This window comes from Falco punctatus (assembly GCF_963210335.1).
Source record: "Falco punctatus genome assembly, chromosome: 8".
NCBI classification, from domain to species: Eukaryota; Metazoa; Chordata; class Aves; order Falconiformes; family Falconidae; genus Falco; species Falco punctatus.
The window spans coordinates 20,388,610-20,411,756 of NC_137588.1; the positions used below are offsets into that span (position 1 = coordinate 20,388,610).

At 39.3% G+C, this 23,147-nt stretch overlaps 1 protein-coding gene across 6 annotated transcripts in view; it reads left to right on the plus strand.

Annotated features, from left to right (window-relative positions):
* The window catches only part of LOC308068376 (neurabin-1-like), a 69,220-nt gene that overhangs the window by 25,935 nt on the left and 20,138 nt on the right, over window positions 1-23,147 (plus strand). For 4 of the 6 annotated variants that reach the window (XM_080398825.1, XM_080398829.1, XM_080398828.1 and 1 more), the window contains exons 1-11: window positions 237-367; window positions 867-2,725; window positions 14,608-14,740; window positions 15,225-15,345; window positions 15,842-15,946; window positions 16,126-16,246; window positions 16,728-16,871; window positions 18,720-18,773; window positions 20,579-20,808; window positions 22,329-22,425; window positions 22,507-22,696. In XM_080398825.1, the coding sequence (XP_080254951.1) occupies window positions 1,121-2,725; window positions 14,608-14,740; window positions 15,225-15,345; window positions 15,842-15,946; window positions 16,126-16,246; window positions 16,728-16,871; window positions 18,720-18,773; window positions 20,579-20,808; window positions 22,329-22,425; window positions 22,507-22,696 (2,800 nt within the window). In that variant the 5' untranslated portion in view covers window positions 237-367; window positions 867-1,120. Of the gene's footprint in view, window positions 1-6; window positions 152-236; window positions 368-866; window positions 2,726-14,607; window positions 14,741-15,224; window positions 15,346-15,841; window positions 15,947-16,125; window positions 16,247-16,727; window positions 16,872-18,719; window positions 18,774-20,578; window positions 20,809-22,328; window positions 22,426-22,506; window positions 22,697-23,147 lie in introns of those variants that run through there. The other 2 variants (XM_080398827.1, XM_080398826.1) reach the window with 2 other exon arrangements.

Here is a 23,147-nt window from a genome sequence, read left to right on the forward strand (position 1 = left end):
GGGGCCGGGCGCGCCCGCCGCCCCCCCGGCCCCGCGCTTCCCTCACGCGGCGAGGGACAAGGGCGCGCCCGCCGCTCCCTCCCTTTGTGTGCGAGCGAGGGAGCGCGCGCGCGCGGGCCCGGCACACAGCGCGCGGAGGGCGCCGAGCAGTGTGAGAGCCCCGGGCGGGCGGCGGCGGGAGCGCCGGGGGCGGGGGGGGTGGAGTGAGGAGCGCGGGGCGGCGGCGGCGGTGGGGCGGGAGTGGGAGGGAGAGGGAGGGAAGGAAGGAGGGCGGCTGGCGGCGGCGGGTAACGATGGCGTGGTGTGCGCGGCCGCTGGGCGGCCGGGAGCGCTGAGGGGAAGGAGCCGGCGGGACCCCCGCCCCCAGGTAGGCTGGCTCGGAAAGTTTGGGGCGAGGTGCCGGGGCGGCTCCGCTGCGCGCCCCTCGGGGCCCGCCGCGCAGGGGCGCCGCCGCGGGGAAGCCCCAACTTGCGGCCGAAACTTGCGGCTCCCCCCTTCCGGGCAGCGGGGCCGCGCCCGGGCGCCTCCGTCCCGCCGAGCCGCGGCGCGGTCCGGCCCGGGCCCAGCCTCCCGCGGGCGGCAGGAAGGGCCGGGCGCTGCCCCCTCCCCCGCCGCCCGGCCCGGCCCGGGACGGCCGTTGGCGGGAGGGAGGGAGGGAGGGAGGGAGCGGCGGGGGGGGCTGTCCGCCGCCGCCGCATCCCTGCTGCAGCCGCCAGGTCGGTGCCGGGCGGGAGCAGCCGGGTCCCGGCGGACACAATGGGCTGTATCCCGCGGGGCGGCGGCGGGCGGCGTCTCCCTCCCCGAGTTTCGGATTCGTGTCACAGCCGGCTAGGCCCCGAGTGAACGCGGGCTGTGTCTCTCCGCAGATGGCTTCCCGCACGCCGCGGGCCGCGCTGGGATAACGCCCGATGCGGCCGCTGTCGCGCCGTGATTCCCCCCGCTCCCCGCGCACTGCCCTGCGCTCCGTTCCGGCGCCAGCGCGGCGGCTGGCCGAGTGAGAGCCTGCGCCTGGGATCCTCGGCGGGATCTGCTCTGCCTGCTGCTGGAGGGTGGAGGCTTTGTGCCTCGCCGTCGTCCTTCCCATTCTTCTTCAGGAGTCGAGGGGGCTTTCTCTCCGACGATGATGAAAACCGAAGGCAAAGGGGAAAGGACTTTAAGAAGTGCTTCTCCGCACCGAAATGCCTACAAATCCGATTTCCACGCCATCAAATGCTCTTTCGATGGCGTAAACAATCCTGAATACGCTTCCAACAAAACGGGCTTGCATCAGAAGCTGAGCACCTCTTCCAATGGAGGGGGAAACGACCCTCACAGTCGAGGCAGAGCTGCCACTTACGGCAATAGAGTACACAAGATCAAAAATATGTTTCTGCAAATGGGAGGCTCTTCTTCCACAGCATCTTGTGAAAGCAGCCCACCTGCTGAGACCAAATTAATCAGCCGGGCCACAGCAGCAGAGTACGGACCTTCTCCAGGTAGCCCATCTTTCCTCATTGTCCAGAAAAACAATCTTCTCAATACCAGCACCAGCCCCTGCAGCAGTCCTGCAGATTCATTGTCAGTGCCTTCTGCTGCCGACAAGGTCATCCGTAGCAGTGATGAGGCAGACTTGGACAAAGTTGCCCTGGCGGAAAAGTTTTCGGAGACCAGGAAGCTATTTGAGCGAAATATAAAACAACGCAGCTCAGTGGACAGATACTCCCCCAGCAAATGTGAAAGAAGTGACGATAAGAGGAGACGCAGTTCAGCTTCTGATTGCAGCAGTGTGGTGGACCACTGCAGTTTTAATACAGAAGCGAGTCTTCCAATTGCACTGGAGAAGGTTGAAAATCAAGGTGAGGAGTTAAAGCAGCAACATCCCAACAGTGGTTCCAAATCCTCCTTCCTGAATGCAGGGCCCATTTCTAGAAGGCTGGAAAGCTTTCTGGGTGACAGTGATACTGAAGAATCCAAAGAAATGTCCAAAAATTATAGTCCTCTGAATCAGGACCCTTTGAGAGGCCACCACAGTTTGGGTTCATCTGCTGTTGCTGAAGGATGTCCAGAGAAGGCTGTATCCACCAAAGTGCCTATGATTCTCAGAGACGAGATGAGCGAGGTGCTTGGGAAAGACAGAAGCGAGCAACTGGTACTTGAGAGAAGCCTGTGGGGTATGGGCACAGCAGAGGCTCAGCAGAGATCAGACAGTGTTTTCTCCCAGGTTTCCCCCACAGAGAGGAGCTGTGCAGAGCTGGTTGCACAAGATGAAACCTCAGGGCATGAAAAAGGTTTGGAGAAAGTTCGTGTTGGTCAAAAGGATCAGCCACTCAGATGTCAAGTACAGGAAAGGAAGAGGAGCGACTACTCTTTGGAAGTGGTAGAAGAGTTTACAGAAGGCGGTGAGACCAGTTGGGAGGAAGAAGGAGATGGGATGTCTGTGAAAGATGGTCCAGTTACACGAGCTTATGATGTAGAGCAAGAAGGGGATACTGAAGAGGAGGAGCAAGTGGTGGAAAAGCAAAGCGGGAACTTCAGTGCTTTTGGAATAGAGAATGTAGCTTTTGATGATGGCAAGGATACAGAGCCAGAAAACCAAGGGCCTGAAGGCAAAGAAATTTTGGAGGGAGAGGAGGATGAGGATGATGAATATATGTATGACAGTGAATATGAGGAGTTTCCTGGACTTTCTGAAGAGGAAGATCCTGAGCCAGACCGAAAAGTTAAGTTCTCAACAGCCCCTATCAAGGTAAGTACATTTGAATTTTCTTTATTTTGTTGTTTTGCTGTGAAAAATACCCAGGAAATATATTCCTGTGGTGGTTTTTTTCAAAGCTTTAAAAAACATTAAAGTGTATGTTTATGGCTTATTTTCAAAACTGAGTAGAAATAAAATTTCTCTCTTGTTCAGAACATTTATAAATTACAAGTGATTTCTGAACCACAGCAGCTTCATAAGATAGCATAGTGAAACACGTGAGATTTTATTTTACTTACTGGACATTTTCAGGAGCAATAAGCTTTTAGTAATAGATATAAACGCATGACCTTTAATACTTGCCTTCATTTCTTTAAAATTGAGGCATTGCATGAGGAAGGATTTTTTCAGTTTTACTTTTTGTACAAAAGTTTTAAAAAAACCCAAACGAAACAAAACTGCCAATAACAAACCTTAAAATTCAACTCCAGATTTGTTTTCAGAATTGACTGAGAGAAAGTACTAAATGACTGGTTGCTGTTGTTTGAGATTTTTTTTTAATTCTGTCTAATGAATAACCATATACATGTTGTCAGGGGTTTTTTTATCTACTGGCTTGGTGAATGAGCTGTAGGAGCGTTAACATGAGCATTTTGGAGTTACGAAGTTGCAAAAGTAGAAGTTACAGGGCAGACTGGATAATGAGGAGTACTGTCAGTTACAGCACTAACAAACGAAAAAGGTTTAGGTGTCTGAATTTCCCTTGCCAAAGATACAAAGTAAGTCATTCCACAACTCAGACTGTGTTTCCTGTAGTCTCATTGCAGACTTAAGTGATTCTAGTCGCTCTTAAAGTTTGGGAGGAGAACTGGGAGATGCAGACCAGGATGGAATGGGAAACTGTCCAGGATTTCTCAAGCATACTTCTGTTCTTTTACTATTACATGAATGAAAAACATAATCTTCAATAAAGAGTTTTTATACTTTGATCGTACAGAGTCAGGACTCACTTTTACAGATCAGAGGGATGTAAAAAAAATCTGTTGACTCCTGTGCTTCCTGCAGCAGAGAGCTGCAAATTCCCAGTTTGCTAAATGCACACCAGTACTGTATCCCAGAAAATATTTTGGGTGTGGCAAAATACACGTTTTGTTGCATATGGGGGTTTTGTAGTCTCTCCTGACTTTATATGGCTTTCTTGTAGTTGATGCTGCTTTAGTGGTGTCCTGGAGCACTGAAAGCAAGAGTGCCAGTGTTGGAAATTGCGTAATGAGCCTTGTGAGGCTGAGAGAGGGCCCGAGGGGCATCTGTCCATTTCCCCTTTCATTTGTGCACTGGGTATCTGAGGAAAGTGCCCTGTAGTGTCTCCTGTAAATGTGTGTTTGAGTGAGTGATTGCTGGTTTCCTGCTGTAGGTAGGGTTTTACTGATCATTGCTGAAATCCTACTGAAGCAGTGGCTGTAACAGACTTTTCCTGCCTTGTCTGTTACATCTATGCCAGACTTAGTTGAAATCATGAGTAGAAATCTGTGCCACCTGCGATGGAAGCTCTTGCTAGACGAAACTCACGTTTTGGTAACTAGCACTGTTTAGTTACAGCTGCTTCTCTGAAAGCCATGGAAACCAACCTGTACCAGATTATCAATTACACAATCAAGAGATGGACCATTAGTAGCAACTGTTAGCGGTTTTCCATTAGAAATAACATAGCTCTTGCCATAATGCTTCACTTGGATTGGCAGAATAAACTGTACTTCACAGTAGTGTGGTCAGTGAACTTTCTTTTTAAGCCCCTAAAATTAAAGCTTGTGATACTTCCCTTTATCCCTTTTCAGTGAAACTTAGTACTTATCTTTCCTATAATGGGTATAGGATCTCTTTCTGTATGTCATTTTCAATAGCTTTTCCCCCTCTGTTCCTCGTGCATAAGCAATGATTTCTTTCTGCTTGTTTGCCTTTTTTTTTTTCGTATTTTCTGTGGTACTTGGTGGGAATTAGTCCTGGTAGATGGGTTTCAGCTTTTGTGCTCTGTACAATAAAGAATTCAAACATTTTTTGCACTTCCCCAATATCTTTTTTTAGTAATGTACCTTTAATATCTCATTAACTTTTTAGAAAGTCTCACTTTCACCTCACAGGAGGAAATACCCCTTTTGATTTCATGTGTAGATTTTAGTACATCTTAAATTGGAAAAGAAAAATCCTTAGTGGTAGCAAAAGAATATTCTTGGTCCTTACCACATTTTAGAGCAGTGCCATAGTAGTGAGAAATGTATCCTAGTAGCTTGTTTTTTCAGCTTTATTTAGACTAGTAAGTTGGGCTGAAATGTGAGTGCCATTCCAGGCATCCACAGCCACTAGAGGAGATCTGTGTTTCTCCTCCTCTTAGATGTTCCAGAGAGAGGCCAGGCTGACCTTGGCATTCTTGCTGTTTTCCTGCTGCACCTCTCTAGGGATTATGAAGAAACCATCTCTGTCTTTTGCAGCTGCTGTTTAGCGGGTGTCTGGTAAGACTGGAAGAACTCAAAACATTCAGAAGGTGTTCTCAGGGTTCTGCAGTGATGGAACTCTGACCATTGTACTTGATATACCCAAAAGGGAAGTTGGATATATGAGTAGGTGATGGATATAACGTACACATGGGCACCCTAAAAAGTGTATATGCGCTGTAGCTGCAAGGAGAACTTCAAAGTTTCTAGTCAGCTGTAAAATTGCCAAGGCTTTTGAGTAAAAGGAGACTGTGGAGCTTCCAGGGATGTATAAGGTAGCTGACACTGTTAGTACCCCATCTGACCCGTGCTAGAGATCCGTAATTAATGGCTGACATCTGTAGCAGGGTTTAGGAACATAATTTCATCTGATAATCTCAAGAAAGATGGAACATAATTATGCAGATACTCCATTATTTTTTGTTGCCCTGTGCCTGTGAAAATAAGCTTTGATGAGACTTTTTAAAATAAATATTTCAATTCTGTAGAATCTGGTGATAAATGATGTGTGGGAAGATTTCTTACTTGCTGTGGGTGACCTGACTCTGTAAGTCCTGCTGCTGCTAGATCTCTGCAGACCTTAAGGAACATTGTGTTTCAGTTGCTTGTTTTCCCTACAGTAATGAAGAGTGGTACTGTAGAGTTATTAGCAGAACTTCATAGACTGGGTTTGTGTTATGTTACATGAGCTATTTTTAGTCTCTTGTTGCCATATATGAAGCCAGTAAGGAATGTAAAGCACACTCAGCTGTCCAAGGTATTTGCAAGGGAACTGAATTAGTCTGTCTTGAAGTTTTCTCAATAAACTGTGTAAATAATCAATATTACAGACAGTACAGATAACATCAGGTAACTGTGCTGTCATCCCTTTATATTTCACTTTGCTTTTGTAACCTAAAGATTGAACTCGCTTTCAATTATGTGATTACCTTGAAAGGCTTTAATTAACATAAATGTAATGACTGAGTGCTGTTTGACATCTGTGATTTTGAAACTTTCCATTGGGAAAACAAATGCCTGTTTCCAAATTGACTTCTTGAGATGCTTTTACCTCAGACTGTGTCAAACTTTGTCTTCAAAACCTTTAATAACATTATGACTAACTTCTGCAGTGATTTATGATCCTTAGAAATTCTGCAGCTCAGGTAAACTGAAAAGATAGTGCAGCTATTTGCTCCTCTAAGTCTGTTTAATTAGTAGTTACCAAGTTTATGTTGTGTGGGAGTGTCTGTTCCCAGCTTTTTGTGAATAATACTTCTTTTAAGATGATTAAGTGAAGAACACAGGTAAAAAAAAAAAAAAACAACAACAACAAACCCAAACCTTCATAAAGGCTTTATTTTTATATTTGTCACAGTCAAGCAGAAGTTTTAACTTATTCTTAAATAAGGAAACTGAAAGCAGTTTCACGGCTTGTGTGTTGTCCTAACCAGCCAAGTATCAGCTGCTTCTGTCTTGCACAGCAGAATAGAGCTCTTTTATGTATAGCTGGGGCACTGTTCAGGCTGGCATACTCTTCAATCTTTTTAGTACAGAACTGCTTACTGTGGAAGTTAATGAAGCAGTAAATGAAGATATACTTGAATTGATCTCCTGTATAACAGCATATCTGTAAATGCTGACCACTTCTAGGAGATGCACAATTTTTCTAGGTCAATGTGTAGTCTCCTGAACACTGTTTTAACAAAATGTTGCAGAGTAGTGCTTCAGCTTCATACATCTCATTTTTGAACAGTAACTTGTAGACTTAGAATGTCAGACATGGAAAGAGATAGAAGATACACTAACTGATGGAAGATACCCAAACCCTGCAGTTTCTTCAGTAATTAAGGGAATTGATGACTGCATAAACGGACAATTGTTTTTCAGCCATTGGTCAAGCACTTCAGTAAAATACTGTTGTAGCATTAAGAAAGAAGTACGTGACACGGATGCAGGTTGATCTAGGAAAACAAGAGATTTATGTGAGAGTAGGTTTAAGCAGAATTGACTTGTATGTGAGAAGTCATCTGCCTTTGTTTTTCTTGACCCAAATAATGTAAGTGTATTTCCATCCTGCTTTGTTTGGTATCTTTTGCAATGGCAATTTATTTGTTTATAATGCATAGATTTTAATTGTTTTGAAGCTCTGTTTATCACTTGCATCAACATTAAAACATTCTTATCTAAAATTTTCCATGGTACTTTTACTGAGTTTTCACAAAAAGTAACCCTGTTGTGTTCTGTCCGCATCTGAGAGTATGGCATTTCCAGCTGGTTAATTTCACAGTATGAGATGTTACATTAACTGAAGGAAGAAGGTACATATTTTCACACATGCTTTGTTATTTGTGGTTGGTTGGGGTTTTTTTGAGGAAATGCAATCTTTAAACTCTTACTAAAATTTCTTTCAGTATTCAGAATATGAATATTTTCAGTAATTGATATTATTCAGACAATTCTCAAAACAATATTCAGACATGCCTTTCTGGTTTTTGTTATATTTTGATTCCATGACCTTTGTTCAGTCCAGAAAGAAGCACTTTCAGCTCTAGATTTTTTGGCTTTTTTTTATCGCACGTCTTGTGTTGTGATTCTTAGGAAATATTTGGTATGTGAGTTTTACAATGGTAGATTGATTTGGTGTTTCAAGAGTCTTTGGATGAGAGTCCAGTGCCAGGATATGGGGCTTTAGAGCAGAAAGCTAAACCAGATCAGAAAAAGCAAATAATTTCTTTTTATATCCTGGCTCACTGCTGGAGCAGCTTGACTCTTTACATTAAGATATTAACGTATTTCTTACGGAATTATTCCCTGGATGCAGTTATGTAACACAGTGGTTGCCCTGTTTGATGTACTTGATGATGCTGTCAAACTATAGATAAATAAGAGAACACGGAGGTTATGGATGTCAGGTGAGGTGACAGTGAGGATGACAGGCTATCACCTATCCATCCTCACTCCTTTTTCAGCCCCTCCAATTTCTAACTTCCTATCAGTTTCACCCAGATTTGACAGGAAGGGAGATAGATACTTTTCTAAAGTTATTTTCAGAATACTATTGGGTTTGGAAAAAAAATAGCACTTCTATCAGAGTTGCAGATTCATGCCCTTGTTAGTGGCAGGGCTGCAGCTTTAACTTAAGTTACTTCTTCTTTTTGACTTAATGTTAGCTGGTCACTATGCATGTCCAAACTGTGCTGTATTGCTCTGAGAATAGCTATGGGGAACAGGAGGGAGGAAAGGGGCTGAATAGGAGGCACTTGAGGGTTTTGTGGGAGATGTAGTCAGAACGAACACTGAGGAAGTGGCAATGGTCAGCAAAGATAAGCAAGTTTGTAGGAGACAGTTCATTAACTCAACAGTTAAACTGCTGAAAGATTCAGCATCTTTGTGATGATGATTCCTGTTAGGAGCACTTGGGAATACTTAACCTAGGTTGATAAAGAATGAACAGGCAGTAGCTGAAACTTGTTTGTAGTTTACTTTTTGAGAGATGGAATAAATAAATTATCCCTTTTCATATAATTCTAACATAGAAGGTGAACACTCAGAAGGACATCAGTAAAAAGGAGTGTGCATCTGTTCTACTTAGTTTGCAATCTTGAGATCATGAAGGTGCAGTGTAGCAGAGGTTTTTTACAGGGTTCTTAGATCTTTATTGAGTAGTAAAGTATTATTCCAAAAGGCAACATGCAAATCCTTTAGATTTATTTCTCAATCCCTTTTGCTCTATCACCCTCTGATGTGTCTTGATATAGTGAGATGATCCTCCTTTTCAGACCTGGGGTATTGATCATTGCTAGTGGCAGTATTACTGCAGGTTAGTTAATTGAGTTAGTCTGGTATGGCAAGGTTATTTTCTTGTTTCTTCTTACGGCCTTTAGAAAACAGCCAGGTGGGCTATTTTTGTGTTCATTGTTACTCTTTTGAAGTTACTCATACCAGTTTGCTTGCTATTTAGATATGGTCGGGTCAAAATTTTTGTTTTGGTGAATACTAAAGAACGATGCCTATCTAATTCTTCTGGATTGCCAGGCTTAAATTGGTGGTACCAAGACACTGTGAAGCTTATGTATGTTCATAATTGAATTTCTTTATATACAGTGTCTTTCAGGAGCCAATATTTTTTGCAGGTCCCCCTCTTAAGTGGTTTTGTGAGTAGTTTTTGCCTCTTCTGTTTGGGATCCCTTTGTCAGTCAGAGAGCAGTGCCACTTCAGCTGAGAATGGTGGTGGAGTACAACCAGGTCACAGTGGAGTTCCAGTTCCATGGAGTGGATCAGCTGTCAACTTCTGCTCTGAAAGTTTGATATTTAATAAGATCAATGTACCGAATCTGAATAGGTGCTTTTCTCTGTCTTCAGTATTTCTTTCACTGGGATTTAAAAGTAAAATACCTGATAGTGAAAGAGTGTTTCGTCTTCTGGAGCAGGTAGCTTAACCTGACTGAATCAGGTACCATGTTGTCTTGGCTTTCTAGCTAGCTCCAGTGCCTTTGCTACTGCAGTGAAATACAGAACCAGAGAAAAAAATTATTGGTTTTATTGAGATTGAAGTAGAGAGTAGTGAGACTGGTAAAAGACTTGGTTGATGTGTGATGGAATTACCTGTATGAAGTTTCCTGTACTGTAGATACAAAGCAAGGTTGCACTGCCTTTGTGAACTGACTTGGTTGGGCGTTTTGATAAGCCGTGCAAAGCTGCAGGATGAAGTCCGTAAGTGTGCACACCCTGCCTGTCCACCTGTTTGCTAACCAAAACGGCTCTATTGAGTGTAATGGCTTGTAATATTAACCTGTTTAACAGTTACTAACATTCTATTATGGAATGTTAGTTATAAAGGATACTTTTCGAAGAAGACTCAAAGCGTGTTTAAAAAAAAAAAACAACACCAAAACAACAACAAAACCCCCCTAAAACAACAACAACCAATGATGACGACAACAAAAAAACACACCAAAAAGCAAGGTATTTCTGTTCGCTGATTAGAGGATTTTATAACATGAGTTGACTTAAATCAGGTATAGTCACTTTTCACTTAAAAATATAACAAGTAGTGGTAATAAAATAGTAACCGTGTAGATCTCGGAAACAGAGGGAAGAGTGAGTAAAGGTAACAAGATACCTACTTTAACTGGAGAGTACTATGAAGGGTACATTATACTTCAGTCCTACTGTGTGAAATGATTATTCATGTTTGCCTAGGCATTTCACAATTTGCCAGGCATCACAAAGGCGATCAATTTGAAAAGCAGAAACTTTTCACTACTAGATAATTTCCCCTGAGCTGTAACCTGTGTTCTGAATATTTGCCGTGTTCAAAGTAAGAATTGTTTCAGAAGAAAGGTGAACCAGCTGGTATAGTCCTTGCTGGGTGTCAGTAACACTGCAGTCCCTCTCTCAAGCTGCAAAGTGTTACTTCAGCTGCCTGTGCGAAGGGTTGTGAGGCTTTCCAGCCAAAACTGTGGTATTACATGAGAATTTTAAAGGGATGTTGATATTGCTTCCGTTCCAATTAGTTGGGAGCCTTTCTGGGCAGTTATTGATTCCTTAATCTTACTGTTTAATGACTTCTGTAATGTTCTGCTCTCGATCAGAGACAAACAAATCTGTCTACTAGAAATGAGTATGGGAGTGGAGGTCTTTGTGTCTTATGACTGTAGCAGTTTTATGTAAACACGTGGTAAATTAGTTGTTACCCTCTAACAAAATTAACATCCTGCTAAAACTAACATAGTTCTTAAGTAGACCTTTTTATGTACTGCTAAGAGTTTGGATTAAGCAAGGTCATTGGTTTTCTGTGATAATGCTGTTTTCTGTGATAGCACTAAGATGATATAATGGAGATATTTAATTCTGTATGGTAACAGGAATTAAGCGGTGGGATGTTTTAGACTTTGTTGGGTTTTTTAGAGTGCTGATTCTGATAATGTTGATATTAGCATCTTCACAGAAGGAGGCAAACTGACTTTTGCATTCAAAAAGTGATTAATTTTCATGGTGCAGAGAGTGCTGGTTTTTTCTGTCTCCAAATAAATACGTTTGCTGTCCAAGGACTGAGAATATATTTGAAAATTACCAGTTATGTATCTTAACAGTTTAATGAAAATAATCCTTAAAAATTCAGCACTCTGTTAGAACTTTTTTGGATTCAAGTTATTTTTATTCATTCTGAAGAAAAAAGATCTTGAGCATAAAAATAAATTAGTTTTTCATAGCTTGACAGGGTCCAGAAGTTATTAATGCTAGGTTAACCACCTAGATACATAGCAAGCTGTGGTAAAAAGCTTGTAAAACTCACATGGTTTCCACAGCAGAATTCATCTTGTTTCTCCTATGTTGAGACAATTAATTTGTGTTTGCTAAAGCATATCTTTCAAAAATACCACTTGCACACTAATAATTTTATGACCTCTGGCTAGCAGTGGCCTCGAAATAGTAAGATTAGAATTTCTTTTGTCCCTAGTGTGATTCAATGACTAAACCCCAGCAGACACAGCACAGGGATGAACTGTTTAGCTTTCTCATCAATCTTCTAAACTGTGTAACTTGTAACTTACATTATTTATTATCCACACTTTAACTGTGTTTAATGTTACTTTTGCTACTTGGCAAGAACAACTTGCTGAGCAGTTCTGTGTTTTCTGTATTAGTAGCAACAATTTTACTGTTTCAGTCTCATAAAAAATGAATAGCATGTTAGGATTCCTGTACACATTGTGTACATGTACACAATGAAAATTTCTGTCTTTTGCCCTTGACTCTTTGGCTGTATTTTTTTTAGTGTGCTCTTGCTTTTCTTTTTGTTATAGCAGTGTTTGGCTTCTGGTTATATATCAGTTTTGCTTTTCCTCTTTTCTTTGTAAATATGTGTTTTTCCTCAAAATTGGGTTTTTTTTTTTTTGGGGGGGGGAGGAGGAGTGGTCTTACTATTTCAAAGTGGATCTGTCTTGTCTTAATTGTGAGGTTATGGTTTTTAGAATATTACCTGAATGTTCTCACGCACTTGCCATCTGTCGCTTTAAGAGAAGAGTATGTATTTATTCCCTTAGTGGATTAGTCAGAATTGATTTCAGGTAGGTTTTTCTTAAAAAGTTAGTGTGCACAAATATTAGCAGTCTTCATTTGCATAGATATGTTTATGCTGTTGTTTTATGAATAACAATTGTAAACATCACTGGAATCTAAGCCACCACTAGTTTTAAATTCTGTGATCCACTCCCAGCAGATGATCAATTCCTGTGATCAGTTTTGTGTCAAAATGGGCAAATTCCACGAGACTCTCAAGAACAATGCTATTACTTCCAAGCTGGAAAACTATTGAATAATTTTTAGACATTCCAGAAGTATTATATTGCTGTCAGCCTAAGATTTGAAGTATATGTAACGATGGTATGATGGTGCAACTTTGCTTCCCCAAAATTTCCAGCACTTTATAAACGGTTGTATAAGGAACTGGTCATCCCTTTGCTGATGTAATTCTTCAGTAGATAGTGACTATTTGCATAATCTTCTGCTTGGTGAGTTAGACCACTGAGTTAAGAATCAGGAAAATACAGTTGTTGGTGTCTCCAAAATGAACTGCTACCATCTTCCACATTTTGTTCATTCAGCTGTTAGATAGTGATCTTTAACATTTTAGTTGTATTATTAACACTAGATCATATGCACACTTATAAATAAGCAAACTTCTTTTTTTTCATGCCAGTATTTTATTTGTTCTCCAGAACTCAAATAGTCTCATTAACAAGTTATCATTTGTCTGTTTGTGAACTTCCTTTTTATTATTACTATTAAATTATACTTATTATAACTTGACTATATTTTTAGAGAGATTTATTTTTTTGTTGGGATGGAAAGGAACCAAACTAGACTGGTCTTGTTCCAAAGGGAGAATAGTGCTTCATTAAATGCTTCGGCTTCATATCCTATTTACTGTTTTGGCAGGGTGGGGACGGAGATTAATTTGAAGAACTTGGCCACCTTTTTTCTGATATTGATAAAGTAAGGGTACTTGAGACCATTTGGTTAGCTTTTTTTGTCTATTTTGCATATTTTTCTGTAAAGTTTATGGAAGGCAGATACTGTAAGTGCAGCCCTTGTTGTCTTTGTGTCCATTTGTTGCCTACTGGTATCTGCATGATAGTCCAAAGGAGTTTATTTACCTTTATGCAAGACATAGGAAGAGAAACTTTTCAGAAAGGTTCTTTTATTGGGGGAAACATAAGACTTCTGAGAGTGGGTTTCTTCCTTCCCTTTCAGCCCAGTGGATCTAATCTTCTTTACTTACTAGACTGCTGTATGGCCATGCCATGTTTCTGGAGTAGTTGTTTTGCAAGATTTGGCATAGAGTTTGTGAAACTGTTCTTCAGCTATAGCCTGGAGGTGAAGCAGTAAGCTCCCCATGGGAAATACTGAGTTATATTAATTGCTTTTTGGTAATCTGTGTCAATAACCATTTTCCTGTGTCTGAGGCTACTGCCATGCAGAGCTAACACCATATACTAGTGGATGTAAATTCACTGGGAAATTTTTTATTATGTCTGGTTACAGTTCTGTCTTACTTAAATGATTGCAGTTACCTGTCTAGGATGTCTTAGTGGGAAAATGCAAAAGTTGCAAAAATTTAGTAGGCCAGTGTAAGTTAACTTGGTGTTCTTGATAAGGGAGACGGCTGCTGCAGCTGCAGTCCATAACTGTTTTCTGTCTTACAGCGATGTTGAGTAAAACACTCAGTGCCTGCAAAAACTAAAGCAGATAAACCTTGTTTTTCAGATAAATGGGGATGTGTGTGTATATTATTCTTTCTTTTTTTTTTCTAACTTATGAATTTAAATACCATTAATGAACATGATGATAAGTGAAATTACTGTTATATGTAGCACATTCTTTCTTTCTGGATTTCTGTCTTAATTCGGGTTGTTTGTTTATCTTTTATTTTTAACAATTCAGAAAATCAGCTGGAGTGATTACTAAAAATAGTAATGTATGTAACAAGGCATTTCCTTTTCCTGGGAAACTGTCTGATTCCCTTGCAAAATCAGAAAACTACATCTGTTTGAAGCACTGGGATTGGCAGATGGTGTGGGGGGAGGGAAGAAGAGAGGAGGAAGGATTTGGGGGAATGTAGTCCTTAAAAAAAAAAAAAAAAAAAAAAAAAAAAAAAAAAAAAAAAGTCACTATATCAAAGAGATGATGAGTGATTTCCTTGACTGATTTTTTAACTATTTGGTGCATTTACAACACAAAAAATCTTGAAGGAATTGTTTTGAAGCTTTTACAACAGTACTTCTGTGCAAGTTGGAAACTGTCTTACAGCAGCAGTATTTATTAAATTGATGGTTGTTCATCAACAGGATCTCTAAAAATACCACTTCAATTTCCGTACTGATTTTTCTTTCAATTCTATCATGTTTGGAAGGGGGTGGGAAGGCACTAAAAAAAGTCTTCTGTTACCTTTCTTAGGTCTTCAGTACTTACTCAAATGAAGACTATGATAGACGTAATGAAGAAGTTGACCCCGTGGCAGCCTCAGCTGAGTATGAACTTGAGAAAAGGGTGGAAAAAATGGAAGTGTTTCCTGTGGAAATTGAAAAAGGTGCAAATCAAACCTTGAACATTTGCAAGAGATACTATGCAGAGAAAAGATAAAACAATTTTAAACTGTAATTTCCCTGAACTTAGGTCTTAAATTTTTGAATGTGTGTTCAGGCTTCCATTTGTGGCTAGTTCTGTTGAATTCAGTGAACGTTAACTGGATAGGATTCTACCAAGTGCAAATTGTCATACTTAATTGAAGTTAGGAAGACTGCAATACTGAGTGACAGTCTGCACGAAAATACATGCAATGCATGCATCATACTGACTCCTCCAGATAGCATGAAGCTTTGAATCTAATGGGCAGTCGTAACTACAGAACAAAAACGCTTTAAGTAGTATCTAGAGAACATGTTGTCATCTTTTTTTTTTTAAAGTGAATTTTCCCATCTTTTGTGTGGAAGGACTTGGAATGCTTTGAAACTGCTCACTAAAGTGTTCCGTCTTGTGTTATACAGCTAATGTTAGATTTTTGAATCCCTTAGGTGACAGTGGTCTGGGCATCAGTATTATTGGAATGGGAGTTGGTGCTGATCAGGGACTGGAAAAACTAGGTATTTTTGTAAAAACAATAACAGATGGTGGAGCTGCTCAGAGAGATGGACGGTGAGTTTTTCATTGAATTGAATTTGCTTTTCACAAATTTCTAACTGAGCCAAATTGTTTTCATTGAATATGCTAAATAAAAAGTACAAAAGCTGAATGCAGTGAATAAATATTACATTACTGCTTTATGTTAATTTTTCATGAAACAGGATTTTATTTAATATAGGACATTTTTTCAAAATAAGCATACAGCATATATGAGAAAAGCTTAGAATGTGCCCATGTGTAAAAGTGCCACAAAATCATGGTGACACCCCAGGACGCCAATCACTGCAAATAGTATACAAAATACTAAGGCAAATACTGTGTAAATTTTATTTGGTGATCTGCGTAGTAACAGAGCAAGAGGAGGTTGTTTCTAAGCAATTATTTCTTGGGACTCGGAATTTCTCTTTATAAATTGTAGTGAGTTTTAAGTGATACTTCCTGTGTCAAAAATCTGTCAAGCCAAAGTGTCTTTGTTGACCAGATAGTTAAGCATTTATTTGTTTTGCAGAATTCAAGTAAATGATCAGATTGTTGAGGTTGATGGCATAAGTCTAGTGGGAGTTACTCAGTTCTTTGCAGCCACTGTATTAAAAAACACCAAAGGAACAGTGAGGTATGTATGTCCTCTACAAAATAATACTTTAACAACATCTTTGTGAAACTTCCATATTATGGTTTTGTATTCTCCATTAATGAAAAAAAGACAAAAATAAAGGCAACAGGATGGTAAACTTAATTTCCTAAGAATATCTTGAGCTTTTTGCTGCAGGGTAATTTCTTTTTCTTCTGTAGGTTTCTAATTGGGAGAGAGAAGCCAGGGACTCAGAGTGAAGTAGCCCGCCTCATTAGTGAGACTTTAGAGCAAGAGAGATGTCTGTATGAGCAGCACTATGGTCATGATGATACAGAGCAGGTAAAACGTCATACGTACTTAAATATTTTTAAAATAATGTGATTACCATTACATGTAATAACTTCTGCAAATGGAATAAATGTGTTTTGAATCAAATGGAAGCAAAAAAAGGGTAAAAAGGGCAGCTTGCTAAAAAGAGAAAATGAAAACTTCATACACTACTGTACTCTTATCAAGGCACATGATTATTACTACTACTATACTTCCAATTTATCAATAATCCAAAAGACATTTTAAAGTATCGGCTGTGCATGATTGTTTTGTATATGGCTTACTTGGCTCTCTGTTGTGTAACTTTGATGACAGTGTTTGCAAGTCACCTTTGAAACTTAGTGTAGGTATGAGAAACTAAAAAGGAGTAGTAAGTGGTGGACAAGTTTTGCAACAGTTTGGATTCCTTGATTATGTGCTTTTGTTATTACTGCTACCATAATGCAAAGTATGTGTGTTACAGAAAGTCATTATTTTCCCATCTTGTCAGGATGATGACTATGATGATGATGATGATACATATGAGTCGCATTTACATGGAAAATCTGTAGAAGTTTTTGATCTTCCTGAAAATGAAGATATTGGTTTACCATTGGATATGGATTCAGCACAATCTCTTCTTAAATTTAAAGAGGTATGATAGCAGTTTCTTAAATATTCTTTGTGGTGCACTAGGGAGCATCTGAACCTTATAAGATTGAAATATAATCTCCTTCATGTCCCCCTCACTGTGGTTTTGGGTTTGTTTTCCCAGCATCGCCAATGAATATATCTGGTAAATGTCCCTTGAATTGTAGGTCGTCTTTAATTTTCTGATCCCAGCCTCCCTGTGCATATTTATAATATCTGGCCCTTTGATTTAAATTAAATTAAAAAAAAAAAGCCCTTGACATTAGAACCCAACACCACCTCCCTCCTTGTGATGTCTGAACATTGCGTTAAATAGATGCGATGCTTCTCTTCATTGTCTTTGGCCCATTGGACTTTGCATTTATTTGTTGCATAGTAGAATGGCTTTAGCTGGGAGGGGGAGCATGGGAGAACAGGTATGCCCATTCTGAATGGTCTTGAGTGTTGTGGTTAGATCTTCTTCAGGAAGACAAGAAAAACACATCTAATCTTCTACTCTGTTTCTTGCCCTGAGGTCTTCTGGAAAATGTCTGTGTATATAAAAGCACTTGATCTGTAGATAGGCAAGTTTTTGGCTTGGAGGTTTTTTTTCAGGTGGTCCCTTCTGGGGTTTGTTATGGTGTACTTCTTGGAAGTAATGAATTCGTAAACCCAATAGGCCGTTCCAGACTGTGAATCCCAAATTAATATAATTGGAAAATCTGGTTCCCTTTCCCCAAGGTTTTTTATGAAGTAACAGTTTGCTTTATACAGGTCTGTGGAATTTAGTCAGGGATTTAAGTGGTGCAGTCTTTGGCCTTTAGGGGTCTGGGCAGCTTTGGTAGATTTAAGTCCCTGTTAGTTTCACTCTGGAGGAGAGAAATACACTGCAAAGAAACCGTTTCATCAGATGCCATTTGTGCATACATCAGCTTATTTTTGTAAAGGATCAGTATTCTGTGGACCTCCTTAAGTTTGCTCTCTTGATAACACTGATGATGTCATTGAGAAAGTTGAAATTTCGGGCCGTTGATCACTAGAGAACATTTACGGTTTCTCTAGGTTAGGAAGCATAGCAGCAGGCTACAGCATCTCATAAGTGCTGTGTTTACTTGGGATACAATTAAATTCTCAGCTAGAATCATTACTATACTGTTATTAACATAATCTAAACAAAGGGTAGTAATGAATTCATTTGTTTTAATGTGTTTGGTGCACTATGCCTTGCCAAAAAAAAAAAATAATAATCCCCCTAGGGTTGCAGATGGAAAGTGAGATACAAGAAATAACTATAATTGTCAAAAATTGTGCTTTTGCACTCATGTTCTGTTTTCTTAATATATGGTAACGATTATCTTTGCATTTGACTAGGATATAGCTTTTATGCATTTCTAATAATCCTCTGAAAATATATGGTGTAAACTACAAGGCTTAATTTTAAAACAAAGCCAGTACATTTATTTGTAAGTTCCAATAAGTAAAAATATTTAGCACTGTTAAATTTTTACTTGATTCTGTGTACCAGTTGTCATCATAAGTGCATTGCTGTCTTTTCATGTTCATGACATGTTGAAACATTGTTTTAACCTACTCACTTTTCTGAATGCATAGACAACAATGTGGGATTTTTAACTATAGGTGGTTGTGTACTGATTTTTGTAACAAATAGAATACTGTGGAACTTTTGGGGGGTTTAATTTGAATTCAGCTTTTTTTTAAAAAGCTCATGATCAGTTCTTCTGTAATTGACAAATAATTAAGTTGACTATGCTACTGTAAAAATGGTTTGAGGAAGAAGGGAATCATGGACAAATAATTCAAACTACTGTTTCAAGTGACATTTTGTGTATGTTCATACAATTTTTTGTTTCAGCTGCAATTAAAGCATGCAGTAACAATAGCTGAAGTGAATCAACTGAAGGAGAAAGTAAGTTTTCAAAGAATCTTATAATTTGGTGATGTGGGTTTTGTTTGGGGGTTTTCGTTATTTTTTTTATTTCTAACTATGAATTTTACCAAGAATAGGCAGAATGCAGAAGGCATCAATCTGATTTAGGCCTCAGGCTCTATGTACTCTGTGCTATGCTAGACAGGCATCTCTGAACTGAAGAGCTGTGCTCAAATTAAACAAACAAACAAAAAACCCCACCACAGAACAAATAAAGCCCCAACCCCAAAATCCCCCCTGTGCCATTATAAAATGAATGCTTCAATATTACTGCTTAGAGTAGAAGTGAATATAGCGGAGTATTGTATGAAACAAGCTCCTGAACAAATAAGAGAACATTTTCAGCAGATAGAACTTGTCTTACTTGAATGTAGATTTAGCCCTTACAGACAATGGTTTGTGGTTGACTTTCTGTTAGCAGAAAGTTATTTCTGTTACCTTGTTTCCCCTCTTTCTCTCCTCAAATTTCTGACCTGCTTTGGGGAGAGCTTGATTTCCAGTTGGGGGTTTTGTTATTTTGTTTTGGGGTTTTTTTGTTGGTTTTTTTTTAATTGTTCAACACTTCTATTTTCTCTGAGAAAGGATTTCTTGTTCTTTTTGCTGCTTTTTTCCACTGATGGAGATCTGTGCATGGCCTTTTTCTGGAAATATTTGTTGTAGGTGAGCAGCTTCTTCTATTCCATTGCCCTTCTGTGTTGCCTTGCTGAGAAATGTGTACCCTAGGCCATGTTGCAGCGGATTGCTGGAGGCAGGTAGCAAGTGGTGAGGAGAGTGCTTCAGACTGCAGTAATCTTGAATAACAGTATCTGTTGGGGTTTATTCTTGCACTCTGCAAATGTTCAGAGCCTCAGGTGTAGAGGGGCAAGGCAGCCAACATGTTCTTATGATAGCTTTGCTTTTGGTCTCTGACAGTGCCCCTCCTCCTTGCAGTATTCTTGAAATTTGGCCCAACTGGATTGCTAAAAAAAAAAATACGTTCAAAATGTTGGTGTCCCATCTTGGTCCCCCATTTACAATTCAAGAAATTCTTGGTCCTTTCAACGTCTCTGTTCCATCAGCAGATGATGTTAACTGACTTCAAAAGCAGTGATTGCCTCAGTGTAAATGGTGTCCCCAAAGAAGGAGACGTGGACAAACTAAGTGGTATTCTGCCTTCTTGCTCCTCCAAGGCCTGGAGAACTTCATATGTTAACATTCCCTTTTATAATGTGGCTGCTGTCAAACTGAAGGGGCCCCATCCCTTTCTTCTGTTGAGGGAATGTTTGGCATTTTTATACATTAGCCCCAGAAGAGCAAACCATAGGTACGTCATAATTTATTAGAAAGACCAGTGCCTTATAAAGTAGCAGGGGAAGATCAACTCATTAGCTTTATTCAAAAAGCTATTGGTAACATAGTGGTAGGACACTGAGCTTGTCTTATACAGGTTAAGATTCTGTATCTCTGGTTGCTTTTGAAGGTAAACAAAATAGGTCCCTCCAGAGGTATTAAGATCTTGAACAAGTCAACATAAGCTAACAATAAAGGTCTTACTCATTTTATCTCTTTAAAAAGAAGTAGTACAAATGAGGAAGTAGTAAAAGACTCTTAGGTTTGAGTTCTAAACCTGCTTGGACTAGCAAGGGTTCAAAGAGTTGATAAGATGTCTTTAAAAGTTTGGTGTCTTGTTTTAATATTACTGATAAGTATTTAATTGTTATGAGCTATTCTTTACTTAAACATGTATAAACAGCTGGGTTTTATTTCATCTTTTAGTTTAATTGCTTAAGTATTAATCTTTTCAGTTAAAAATCGTTGAAGCAGAAAAAAATGAATGGAAACTGAGTCGAGCCCAACTTCAGCAAAACTTAGATGAAAGCAAAGAGAAAATTAAAAAGTTAGAGATGTACTGGTTAGAGGCACAGAGTTTATGCAAAACAGTAAACGAGCGTCTTAAAGAAACTCAAGAACAATGTGACGCCCTTGAAAAGAAATACAACAAGGCCAAGAAATTGCTTAAAGATTACCAACAAAAGTAAGTACCCCAAAGTACCAGGTCTGTATTTCTTGCTTGTATGTTTTGTACATTATGGGGAAAACTGACAACAGTACCTAGGGTTAGGATTTGCTTAACACCCTTTTTTCGTTTGTCAGAGCTTAGGGAAGCAGTGGGCTATACATGCTGAATTCTTCCATACCGTAAGTGACCAGCTTCTGGAAAGGTTCTTCAAAAATTTTGCTGCTGCTTTTGTTTCTAAGCTTAGGAAAAATATCTAATATTTCAATAACAAATTTTAAAAATAACTCAGTTAAGAAACTGTAATGCATCTATACTTTCAGAATGTCTGCTTGCAGTTTGGCAATGTTGCTGTTTGTGAAAAACCCACTTAACAGACTTAAATGTTCCAGATAGGGTAGGCATCAAAGGATATATAATGAGCCAGATAAACTGAGTTAGGAGTTACATCTTTTAGGGGGAGTAAAAGGAATTCTGAGAAAAATTGGAGTTTGGGATCTGTATCTAGCCCATCAAAATGTCAGCACAAAACCAGTATCTTCAATCTGTTAACAGGTTTGGGTTTTTGGTAGGGGTAATGCTGCTTATTAGATATATTTGTGTAAGACTTGCACACTGGTGTCATGCGATTGTGTCTGTTTGTCCTGCCTTCTTTCTTCTTGGCTAAACAAGAGCTAATTGCTAAATACTTGTATAAGTGTCTTGATATTGCGAACCCAACTGTTACTTTTGATAGTTACTGTAAGTGTATACATTTCTTGTCCCCTATTTCTATTTATGCTACTTACTGTTAGACAGTTAGCATGATTTTTTGCTTTGTAGTCCACATCCAGAAATATTACTATTCACAAGGCAATTTTGTGCTGTTTGGTGAGCTTTGTAAAGGTCTTGTTTTCCCTCTCCTCCCAAGCTTATCTGCATGGAAGTCCAGAAGTACATTAAGATGACTGCTAACACTAGTTTCCATTTCCTCACTGTTTAGCAAGTTCTCATTACTCCTTTCACTGTCCCTGAAGATTTTGCGTTTTGTGTAGATGTTGTACACATTTCTGGTCCTGTATCTGACTTGCAGGAAAAGCAGCTTCTGTTTTTGTTTCCTCCTTTTAAGTGTTTCTTGTAAAACCCAACCGTTGCAGTTTCTGTGGGATGAACCAAGCAGAAACTTGAAATGCAATTTACTTTCCTACAAAGAGTTTTACCATAGCTTTTGGAAGGAGAATACTGTTCGTGCACGTATCTTTGTGGAAGAGAGTAAGATGTAATGACTGGTGTTGTGTGTATGTCTCATGCTTTTCAGCTCAGAGTAAAATATAGTATCATATGTAATTCTTTTTGAGGACCATAGAAGCATAAAAATACATAGGTGGTTTTGTGATGTTACAAGATTAATGAATCAATTATACCTTACAGACTGATATTTTTTTGATGTTTACTAACAGAATGCTTTTTAGTAAATGTAACTGTGCATATTTCTATTCTATGTGATTTTCTACATTTCTATATATTACTGTTTCATATGTACAAATATATTTCACCAGAGAAATAGAATTCATGAAAAAAGAGGAGAATCATTCGAGGCTGCTTGAAGAGAGAGACCAGGAATATGCAGGACAGCTGAAAATACATCAGGAAAAAGTAAAGTAGTGTTATATTTTTGAAATAAACTCCTGCATTCTTGGAGAGTTGTATCTCAATTCTGAATTTTAATTCTTGCAGATTTCAGAGCTTGAAAGTAAATTAAAAGTATATGAGAGAATGCCATATATGTTTGGAGGTGGCAGTTTATTGGAAGATGGTTATCAAAGCCCAGGCCAATATAATGAACAGTCAAAGATAAGAGAAGAAAATGAGAAAGAAACTGAATCAACAGAGGAAAGACTAAATTCTTCAGATATGTTGATTTCTGGTAAGTAGGTTGTAGGATTTTTGATCTGCATTTAACAAAAATTAGGAGGAGTTATGTGTAGTGGCTTTTTCACTGTTAGAAGTAGTTAAGTGTTTGCTGTTTCCTGCTGACTGGGTAAATGTTTGACCTGAGCCAGTGTGGATTTTTTTGTTCAGGTCCCTGCATGTTTTCAGTATTGTAGTAGTGTATTTCTGAAGTGCTGTAGGGAAGAAGTAGTAAATGGAGAGACATCCATCCTCACTGTTCCTCAGATTATTTAATAATGAAAACGATAATGTTAGTGGGACCAAAACACTGAGATAAGTCAGACTTACACCAAAGCTTGCTATGATTTTTTTTATTTGTCTTGTGATTTTGTGCCCAGATACAAAATATCAGATGGTGTTTCAGTTAAGAAGCATACTCTAAAAAGTTTTGGTAGATGTTTATGTACTTCGTAAAAAGTTTCTAT